Source organism: Stegodyphus dumicola, chromosome 2, assembly GCF_044657685.1.
Source record: "Stegodyphus dumicola isolate Sdum_Otavi_A_Nest chromosome 2, ASM4465768v1".
Lineage (NCBI taxonomy): Eukaryota > Metazoa > Arthropoda > Arachnida > Araneae > Eresidae > Stegodyphus > Stegodyphus dumicola.
In genome coordinates, this window is record NC_140769.1 from 177864158 (window position 1) to 177876354 (window position 12197).

A 12197-nucleotide genomic window follows, 5' to 3' on the forward strand; every position below is an offset into this window, starting at 1 on the left:
AAGGAAACATCTGCATCCTCAAGCACAGAAGCTTGAGGACTGTGGTTTTCAGTATATCCAAACTGCAGGACCACTTCTTGCAGTATGCAATAGACCTGCGGTAATCGTATTATGTGCTTCTGCAACAACTTAAACAGGGACACATGGCCATCCAGATCACAATCTACCACATGTGTATCCAGTTTCCTCAAAGTTTTTACCAAATCATGTACAGTTTTTACAGAACATTGGCCTCATCTTATGATTTTGCCAATAAACTCGCATTGCTTCAATAGCATTTTCTTTGTTCAGATAAATCAAGCTCTACCAATTCACCTTGATGAATTCACCTTCATCTAACGAAAGTGCTGATGTTGAGAGGGTGTTGTTAAGACATGTTTTCCTATAACTGGTGCTAAATCATCCATTTTGGTGACAATTTCGCAGTCAGGTACAGGTAGGAGTGGGTGGGATGCAGAATAGCACCACCTGTCAACCTGTCATTCAAGTACAGTTTCGCTCTAATTTTGACAGAGAACACACAAGAGGTTGTCAGAGGATCTACTACTTATTTTCCTATCACCAAACTCTCAAGAGGATTTTTGGCTCACTGTGAATTTTGAGTGCCCTGTCGCTGCACAAACACTACACACTTTTTGAACGTAAGCCCACTAGCATAGCATCACTAATCATTATAAGATAATACATAAGTATCATAACTTTTATGCTTCAGATACTCCTGAAAATCATAAATTTATTGAAGTAATAATCACTTAAAGCCATAATATATATGTATTGCAATACATCCTATATATTTAAACAAAACAAAATCTTACCTGCACAGTCGGTGAGGTGGCGCAAATAACCCATAGCCAGGTGTGCAAGAAAAGTACTGTACACCATTTATTGAACCATCATTTTTTCCCTGAGGCTTGTCAAGTTCAATACCATACCAGAAACCTTTTAAAATATGCAAATTTAAACTTAACAGACATCCTAGAAACTTTAATTTAATGCAGATCAGAAATGCAGCTAACAAATAATATACAGAGTTTGCAAATGAAACCAGCATTATACACATTTTAAATAATTTTCAGTTTTGTCATACATTAAGTAAAAATTTTTCCTCATGTAAATTTTATCAGGTTAAAAAATACACATTAGTCTCAGCAAATGTTCATGCCAATGAATGTGAAACAGACTGCCAATAAATCTTTATTTCCTGTGAAAGTCATTGCATTTTGCAACTGTTTGTTTATTTTGAAGCAAAAATTTCCTTTTAGGATTTGCCATCAATAAGAAAAGATATCATACACTGCTTCTAACAACAAAGAAAAGCAGTATAAAATGTAAACCTTCTACCAATGCCATAATATGGGATCATATCCAAAATCATATATATTATTGCCAAGTATAATTTCTAACAGTAAAATTGTTTCATATTAATGTTAATACAATTAATTACTAAATGAAATTTATCACACTTTTTTTCCATTTTGAAATCGCATGCACTTATATTTTGCTTTTCCATATTTTCAAGATCAAGTTCAGTGATACTAGAAATAAAAAATAATTTCTATTCTGACCATCACAAAAATTTTCTGCCATTGCTAACATTAACAGGAGTGGCATAACATCCTGCACCTATTAGTCAATATTAAAACTTCTAATCATAACCAAAATGCAAGTAAACATTTGAATTAATCTGATGTTCAAATTATATTCAAACTGCCATTTATTAACTTCAATCTGAATTACTTAAAAATGATGATATATGTCTATTAAAACCATTTCAAAATTTAATATTCATTATTTACATTTCTTAGAAGACTCAAATGTTGCTTAAACCATGTTTATTTGTAGGCAGTTTTAAATTTCTACAATAAAGTATTACAGCTAAAAAAATTTCTCTACTAAAATATTATTCCCATAATTTAAAAAAAGGCGAGCACATTTTATTTATAGTTATTCTTCAGTTATGTTGCCACTATTACTTTTATAAAATTATTTTATAGTATATTTATTTATACATATTTTCAGCATATTCAGATTTATACACAAACTGAAATGTTATAAGATAAGGAACATAAGGTACACTTAGCTGATGAATAAACTTTTCATGGTAGACCCTATTCAATACAGCATTAAATTAATGAAGCTTCATAAGAATTTTGAAAAGTATATAAAGCTGCCATGATCATAATCCATAATGTTGACTTGTTCATTGGATGTTGCTACAAGGCATTTATTTGATAAGGTCTACCTACTACTACTTCAAAAGTGCATAGTAGGAATTATACAATTTTTTAACATCTGTGAAGAGATCACTGAATAGTGATTTTTATGTCTTTAAGTCAGTAATATTCACCAAGCCAGTTCCATATCACTCATATGTGGGATTAATTTTTTTACTGGTATAATCTTATTATCACCAATGAATACAGTTTTCATAAAGGAATACTATAATCTCCAATTAGACCTTCGTAAATTGCTGAACTCCAGTCACACTAATGGTTCTTTGCATACTCTTAAAGAAGGCATTACATGTCTTAATACAGCCATAATCAGCCTATGCACTTGATTAGAGGATGGATCCACAACCTCAAATGGTTAACTCCAAACAAAAACACTATATCTGCTACAGAACTGAAAATGACTTTAATAAAGTCAACACATTTATGTTCAAATGACAATGTTCTCGGACTCAGATGAAATAAACTAAGGTGTCAACAGCAATCCAGTAACAACTGGCAAAAATGTGCAGCATGTACTGTATAAGATGTTTGTCCTACAGAATGCAGTATATACTGTATAAGGTGTTTGAATGTCATCAAATTTAAAATTACTCTTCGGTGATTAGCACCTTTCTCAAATGAAGCAGTCTCATTCTTGCACTAGCTGTCAACATTCAGTATTTTCACGACCATGGTGATCAACTTTCATTGTAGTGCAACTACGGACTTGCAATTGTAACAACTTAGGTTTACCATTTGGCTAAAGCCATATCCATAGCACAGAACAAGAAGGTCTAAGTAAACTTGAACTTCACCGGAAGTTTTCCACTTCAGTTTACACATGCTTTTATAGGAGAGAGGGAAGAAATCAATATACTCCTGAAAATCTCCAATAATAAATTCCAGGTGAAAAACTTAGCATGTAAGTACTGAAGGAGTGAATATGAAAATGATTAAAAATGAAGACCAATAACTTTAAGACTGCCACAATGCACACACACACACACACACACAAAAAAAAAAAAAAAAAAAAAGTGCACCAAAAAAGTAATTTAAGAGCAAGGCTTAGAAACAAAATCAATTACAATAATAAAGTCATGTGAGCACTTATAGTAAAGATGCCCTGAATTTGGATTTAAGGTTACAAAAGTAGATGAAAAAGGCTTTCTCACTGCACTGAAAGAAAGTAAATGGTTCAAATAACCTGTCATTCAGCATATGGTTTCTAAGTGATACAAGAATGAAATGATGCTGCCGCCGGTAAATAATGGAAGGCAAACGATCTTCAAAACATATGCTTGGGTACCATAATATTTCTTAAAATGAGTCAGCTAGCCTGAAGAGACTATAAAACCTAAAGCAATGTGCTTTTTCATTAATAGCATGAAATTTCCTTCAACTTAGTGCTTTTTCATTAATACTGGGTTTGAAATAAGAAGAATTTCTCATCATATTCCACTCCAGTAATTTACATAAATGAATACTTTAAAAACAAGCTCTTATGTACTTCTGTGTTTCTTTTAATTATGAAGTTTTAACAGAATTAACATTAAAAGGATTACTAAAGATTATTAAGTAAACACTTAAAAATCTTAAGTAATCCTTTTAATGTAAATATACTTCATGAATTTATATTTTATTCTAAAATTTCTTGATTTTATAGCACTAAAAATCAATTTTGATGAGATACATGTTAGCATTTGGTTAAAATTCAGATGAACTATATAAAGTTATAACAGACCGTACATATGAAAACTTACAGATTAGAAGAACAAAAACCTACTTTTAAACTTACCAGATGCAAATTCTGTTTCACCTGCAAAACGTATTGTACCTTTACGATGACCAGAAATGAGTACTCTATCACCAATAGAAAATTCATGGGAATCTTGGGAATTTGGACGATGCCTAATACTTGAAAGACCTAAAAGGTTAAGATCATAATGCTACAGTTACTTTGCATAAACGTATAAAAGTATATTAGCAATATATATATAAAATAATATTAGCAATAAACATATAAAGAAACATTTAAGTCAAAAAGAATAACATATCAGCTAGTGAATGTAGGTAATGAAATACAGATACAATTTAAGGAATGAAAATAAATTAGAATGACTAAATACTTTCCACAACTTGGAGTTTCATAAATATAAATTACTGCAACCGAAAGAAATTCACTTTTCAATGGTCATCAATGAGCTCATTCTGCATTCCAGTTATGCACTTCAGTGGTAATAATGCCAAATGTGCTTTAAGCACTTTCGAGACATGGAAAACACAACTTAAATTTCAACACTTGGCCCAGTAGAAGGGGAGATATAGATCTACCCCACTTTTTTTTTTTTTTTTTTTGGTGCAAGGTTGTTTGTGTACATCGTAGCTGTATCAAAAGGAAGTCATGGATACACTGAATTACTATAAACACACTTAAACATGCATAAATACTTTACCTGTTTCTATTTTAGATGTAACATGGGAGACATTGACTTTGGAAAATGATATGTTTCGAGGAGGGGAGTTTCGTGCCATTGAAGATATTTTATTTCGACTATGATGTGAAGGATCATACTTTGATATTTTATTTATAGGAGCAAAAATACCTAAGAAAAGAAAAATTAGATTCTTAATATACAACAGTGAGGATCTAAAGAAAACTAATTGGAAAATAAAAGCATACATATGTATTATTACTTATTTAACATTTATTTCTATATACATTATAAATCAGGTTAAAGAATATAAAATAATTCTGAAACAAATTCTTTTCCTCACACTTTATGTACTAAAAAATTCTGAGCTTGAATTCTATTATCTAATACTTGAAAAAAAAAAAAAAAAAAAAAAAAAAAAAAAAAAAAAAAAAAAAAAAGTTTTTTTTTGGGGGGGGGGAGGGACAGGTTCTTAATGCACTATTGTTACAAAAAAGAAGGAAACTTTCAAAAACTTAAGAGCAAATACATTGTTGGAAAACACACCAACCAGAAACCTCTCATGTTCCTTCAAGAAAAAAGCATTTAAAACACAGAAGGAAATTTGATTTTGAAAAAAATTAAGTTATTTTTACATAATAATTTGCACATTGATTTTCACGGCAGTTTTTTCTTTGAATACAACACAAAATATCAGAAAATAATGCATAAAATATGCTACTAATAAAATATAATCTCAGAATGAATAACTTATATACTCAACATGCCTATTACTTTATAAATTTATTCAAACAGTTTGGCTTATTTTTGTGAATAATTATATACAGCACTCTCTGGAATGCAGAATGCTATAAACAATTAAGAATTTAATTTTTTGATAACGATTGTCAAAAACCTTTTCTAAATCTAGGCCAAATATACTCTAAATCTAGGCCAAATATACAACAGCTGCAAAAAATACTTGAGGCTTATGTACATATATGAATTTATAAAGCAGACTGGGAGAATGAGGGACAACTATCATGCAGCATAAAATGCTAATCCTTGGAAAGATTTTGATGGACATAATTAAATTTATAAGATAACCTGAAGACAATCCGATTCACATATCTTTGAAGTGACATGAACTGATACAGAAAAAACTCAGTTGTAACATGGTTAACTGAACTATGCATAGAAAATAACTTGAAACAGGAATAGATGAGAAATCTAAGAAAAGATAATTCAAATGCAGGCCTTAAAGGAAACACTCAAAAGGTGATTAAAAAATCTGAGCAACAAGAGAAGATAATTAGAACAATACATTGATATCTAAAAATATAGTAAACAATACAGAAAAATAAAGATGATAAAAGAAATTCTGAAAAGAGAAATTGATACAACTTTGATTTGATTGAAATACAAAAGACATGTCTTTCAGTTAAATTAATTTAAAGATTAGATTAGGTAACTCACACAAGGACTATCATTTGTAAACATGTCCTTGGGTGTGGAAAAGTTCTGCTATTTAGGAAATGCTTTCATCTTCTCTCAGATGCTGAATATTTTATATATGTATAATATTGCAAACTCTTTATTATAATTGTTGAAGAAATCAAGATTGCAATATTTGCTCTGAATGTTTGAGCCTTGGCTGTTACAACATTCAGGCTTCTAATTACACATTGAGAAAAAAAAATGATTTAAAAAGTTAATTATAGCAAAGCATTCAAGATGCCTATATTTGCTAATATTTTTCCAGAAAATAATATCATCATGGAAAACTTTCTAGAGGGGAGGAAAAGTGGTCTGTATTCATATTACACATAGCTTAACTATAGAAATTTCAAAAGGTGACAGGACTGTTTCACTTCCAATAATCAGATTGAGGATGAAATATCAGTATTCTCAAATTTTAGTCATTTGTGAAGTTCTTGGAAGGACTAAATCAATTCTAAACTATACTCATTATACATAATTTAAAATGCAACTATTTAGCAATTAAATGATAAGAGTATCAATTAACTACAAAAAATTAAATCACACAGTTCTTTTCGATACTATTACACAGTACTCCAAGTGATAAAATACAAGCTTTGTTTCATCAGAGTCAAGAATATTTTCAAAGGTATACTTTGTATTACATTCATTCTCTGACAAATTTATATTTATTAATCCAATGCTTCACAAAACATTTGAGTTGAAATTATAATATGCTTTTGAATAGGTGTCAGAATAAAAGTGCTGAATTATTACTTTACTGACAGCTCCACTGGCAATAATGTAGATATAACAAAAGGATCAAATTTTCAGATTTGCTTACTACAGAATTTCATGATAGTAAAGGAATCCAGAACTAACTCGTTTAAGTATGTGTCTACATACGAAGCACTTTTTTTTAAATAAATAAAATTTTAATTAAACACACATGTTTTTGAGTAAAATGGGATATAAAACTATGAATTTAAATGGGATTTTATAAAACGTTTATTTATTTATTTTTTTTTAAATATAGGCAATATTTAGTAAAATTTTTGTGAAAATTTTCATTTATGCCAGATCTCCTATAATAGATTCTAATGAATATACTTCAATAATCTTTGCACAGTACATAAATAACATACTTATCTGTGTTCTGTAACAAAAGATTTGCTGTACTTACTTTTTGAAATATTCAAAACTTAGTACAAAAACTCAAAATTAAAACAAAAAAATCCTCTTTTCTTCAAAATACTGTCAATAAAATCAATAAATAAATACAAAGAGGTCATATTTTGCTACAGAACACAGCTACAGATGAATAAAACATTTTGGCAAAATTTCATTTCAATAGTCTAAATACATTTTGAGAAATTAACGTAATCGCAATCAAAAGTAACAAATAACACAATTTCTCAGAAAATGCATTTAAAGACTTTAATACAACACAAAAAATTTTGTAGCCACTTTAGACCTTTAAAACTCGCTGTATTTGTATGTTAGGCCCTCTTTTACTTCATTCTTAACTAATTTTGACTTTCTTTTACCATTTTTCTGGATAACTTTGTTGCTTGTAGCACTAGAGATAGACGTTTCAATAACTGAATTCGCTGTTTGTCTATTCCCATGTAGCTTTCAAGCATAATGGGATTAATTTCTATTTCTATATACCTGAAAATAGGTAAAAGTCCTGAATATCTTGAATTAAATAATAATACAGCAATATGTGCACCTAAAAGCAATGTTTTCAGTTGGACAAAGGTTTCTTTAGGTAAAATAGTCCTCGAAAGGTTATTAAAACACTCATTATTGTTTTGAGTCTTCCCATTTAGGCATTTTATCAGCAAAGTGTCACAGAGTGAAAGATGCATTGCTTTTACAGCTTTTATATTGTTTAATAATTAGAAAATAGTTGTTTAAACTTATTGTTTACAAATTAAGACACAATAACACGCCGAATAAATACTAATTCAGAAGTCAAACAACAAAAATCAGCGTTATATTCACAAAATTTTCACAGGACTAGTTTCGATGGTTTTACCGAACCATCATCTTCAGCTGCAAAACCGCAAATGGAAATTGACTTCTGAATTATTGTTTACACTTTTACGACCATTTAAATGCCAACTTCCGGCATCCAAAAATTTACTTCTGGTTTATTTTTTATACTATAACTTTTCTTCTAGTTATCGTAAAAACAAAAATAAAGTATTTTTGGAAACCTAAATGTATTGCCCTATAAAATGAATAAATAAAAAATTTTCAAAAATTTTCACCAAAACGACGAATTTAGGGTAGGCACATACCTTGAAAAACACAAAGAAAGCTTATTAGTATTTTATCTTTATTTTCTATAGCATACTGTAGCAGCCAAGATCTTTTAATAATTGTTGTGAGGTGATACATTAATTCAACTTGTCTTCAATTTTTAACACTACAGCAGCAAATAAAAACATATATTTAACAATACATACTTATGTAATCTTAAATAATCATTTACACATGTTTTTAAAATATATACAATCAACTCCCAATTAGTTGGGTTATGTGCAAAAAAATTTGTTTATTGTGAAACAATGTAAAAATTAATATCACAAACCCTCAGGATAAAGCAAAATGTCTACAGTAAGTATAAAAAGGGGAAAAAATTGTGGGGATAACAATAGTGATATAAGATGATGCTGCAGTGCAGAGGATTTGTTTTTATCCACAGCACTATGTAATTCCCTTGTACATAACCTGGAATACATAAACACTGCATACTCAAGAGCAAAAATAATTCCAGTGTACAAGTATTAATGTTCTATTTCCTATCAACTCCTAGAAAAATGCAAGAGTAATATTAACAAATATATTATCCTTTCCATTTTGAAATTTGCTCTTTTTGTTCTGAATGCTGATTTACCTTACAATTATTAAACTGTTTTCTTTACAGACTAAATTCCTTGAAAATACAAATAAACTGTTAACAGTATTTTTTTTCTTTGCTAATTATAATATGCAGATATAATAAAATGAGTTATGTTGGGCTATTTCTTTCTTTGCCGCGCAACTGGTGTAGTGGTTAGCGTCGTTGACTGTCAAAGGGCCCGGGTTCGGATCCCGGAGAAGGTATGGATGTTTGAAAATGTACAGTGTTGATGCAGCATGGCGGCACTCTTAAATATGTGGCAAGCCAAAAGTCCTCTCGTGTGGTTTGGTAGAAGGGGAGAGGAGTGGGAGACCCTTGGGTCTGTTCCCCCCTTCCCCAGGAAGCTCTCCCTCGAAATTGGGGACAAAACTGAGCTAAATCGCACTGTCAACTGAATGGTGCTCAAGGCTGTTACCAATGGCAGGTGTAATCTAGCGCTCCTTGCCATGAGAAATTCCGTGGGCTTGGGCTGACTACGTCAGATAAGTAAGCATAAGAAACAACAAGATTTTTTTCTTTAATTCTTTTATTACTCTTATTTTGGGTCATTTTAGTTAATGGGTTATTTCTTTCACTTTTTTAAACTGTTGTACGATTAACAGTGATTTTTGGTTAACTGTGGATGCTGACCCTAGTACCATGCCAGTTAATCAGGAGTACTGTAAGTACCAATACACATACAAACTATTTTAAAAAAATACAGTTTTACTACAAGATTATTCTTTGATAAATAAATTGTTTACTTAGCAAATTTCTAGTAAATCTGCTTTAAGAAAATAACTCTAGATCTAGTAAAAAGAATAAATGCAATGTATTGAAACACATGTATAATTCTCCTGCAACAAACATACAGAACTACTCAATTTGCAAACATTATTTTATAGTTATAAAATTATTTTTTATAATACATTATAAAAATGTACCATGGTTTTGAGGGCATTTGAAATAAGCCACTCCTTTGAGAGTACCATCATTTTTGCCTAGTGGTTCCTCAAGTTCAACACCAGCCCATATACCCTGAGCAAACTGGGTTGCACCACAATACCTGAGAATGCCAACCTGTTTATAAAAAATATTCAATAAGTCATAATCTTAAAAAAAATTAATGCCTATGTTTTATTTATTAAAGACATAATTGCCAATAATTTCTGGAAAATTTTTTTGATGCACAGCAACACTATTTCAAAAGAACTCCAAACTGATTCAAATTTACTTTATAATGCTTATTCAAGCTATCAACTATCTACAATATGATTCTAGTGCAAAATACATTGTTTTTTAAATATATAAACTAAGGCTCTAAATTTTATATCCCTTGGCTAATTTAATTTTACAATTTTCTTACATTTCTATACTAAGAAAAATCCTGAGCAGGAAAGAAAAACTTTAATTTATCAAAGTTTTTTCAAAAGCCATAAATTAAGAAATAAAATTAATATACATGCTTTTTAGGGGATAAACCAAATAACTTACCATACGGTGATGTGAAGCAAAATTAAAAGTAAAAATTTATCAATTAAACATTGATTGAATCTTCATTAAAAAGTCCTACAAATCTCAATAAAAGATTAAGATAATTCGAATTAAATAAAATTTAATAGGGAAAATTATATTGAAAAATCACTTGTGTGCAAATTACATTCTCCCATAAGGGAAAATGAAATTTGCATATAACTTTTATTAATTCAATAAACTTCAATAACATCAAAAAACGCCATCGAAACACAAACATCGAATTTCTCCTGTAATGCTTTTCCTTTCCCCATGACAAATTGAATACTACAGTGCTAATAATAACCTACATAAGTAAAGCCAGAACTTCTTAGGGACTCCAAGAGACCAAGAACTCCAAGAGGACGCTTTCACCCTGTGTGAAATTCCCCCTTTGGATGGGATTGCAACTTCAGGCATCAAAAGCTAAACATTGACAGTAAACAAAGGAAAAAGAAGGTGCATTAAAATAACAGAACTACTTTTAGTCGCTTCAAAAGAATGATTGATATGCTTTTTAACAACACATGAAAGCAATGAGCAATGCAGTTAAGTGATGGAGGAAAGCACTAAATAGTAAATTATTCAGATGTTTCAGGCATCCAGCCAATGTCTGAATGCTCGGGCGTTTGGGATGTCTTCAATGCGAAAGATTTAAATTGGGGGGCAAATAGAGTCTTCTTTATGATATCATGGAATCACTATTTTTTCAGACAGCTGAAGATGAAAATTTCACACGGTGAGATATTGAGATTGCAGGCAAGAAATCTCTCATTTAAATGATGTCAAACTTCCATTTCACAGCTGTAACATAAACAAGTATATTATTATTGGGCCTCACAAAAGTATTAAAGTCTGATGGCTCATATTATTGTTTTTTGCATTTTCATTGTTATGCAGTATGAGAATATTTTACTATGATACCTCCTATTACTTGTTTCTGTATTGCTTAAGTTGAAGGAAGAGAATTTACAATCTAATATTTCAGATTCCAGCTTAACACTTGAAAGCCAAGACAAGATACTTTTGTAAAGTAAAATATACATAAAAAATTTTAATTTAATTTTTCAGTACCAAATGTTTATTCAAATTTACATATAACAAAGAAATTAAATATTATGGCACACAAAATTGCAACACTTCCTTATTATAGCCTACAGGCTGGCAACTATTACTTGCTAACTGATAATAGTCAACCAAAAAATCTCCTATTTATAAATATGTGAATGAAAAGGTACTGTGATTTTGAAAAGATGTAATTTTGCATTTAGTATTCATACAGGATAAGCAAAAACACAAATTTCAGTTCCCCCCCTAAAAAAAAACAATTTGCATGTTGGTCTATTCAGCATGGCAGCGACATTATTAAACATATACAATGAATGTTCTGTACATAAGTACAATGAATAGCTTTCGGACAAGTCAATAATAACAGGTATTATACATGCATAATTTAAGCACAGTGTATGCACAGAATTGCAGCATTATCAAGCAAAATTTTCTCTCCCATCACACACTGTAAAACCTTTTTTCCTCAAGCAAAATAAACTTTTCTTGCTTACTTTTTTTTTAGGGAAAAATATTCAAAATACATATATATATATATATATATATATATATATATATATATATATATATATATATATATATATATATATATATATATATATATATATATGTAAAATAAAAATA

General features: G+C 29.9%; 1 protein-coding gene across 1 annotated transcript in view; it reads right to left on the bottom strand.

The window, feature by feature from the left end:
- Positions 1–12197, bottom strand: part of LOC118183787 (CAP-Gly domain-containing linker protein 4-like) — a 74276-nt gene that overhangs the window by 26864 nt on the left and 35215 nt on the right. The window contains exons 6-9 of the mRNA XM_035353388.2: positions 9938–10073; positions 4667–4816; positions 4009–4137; positions 816–939 (exon numbers count right to left, since the gene is read on the bottom strand). Of these exons, the coding sequence (XP_035209279.1) occupies positions 816–939; positions 4009–4137; positions 4667–4816; positions 9938–10073 (539 nt within the window). The remainder of the gene's footprint in view (positions 1–815; positions 940–4008; positions 4138–4666; positions 4817–9937; positions 10074–12197) is intronic.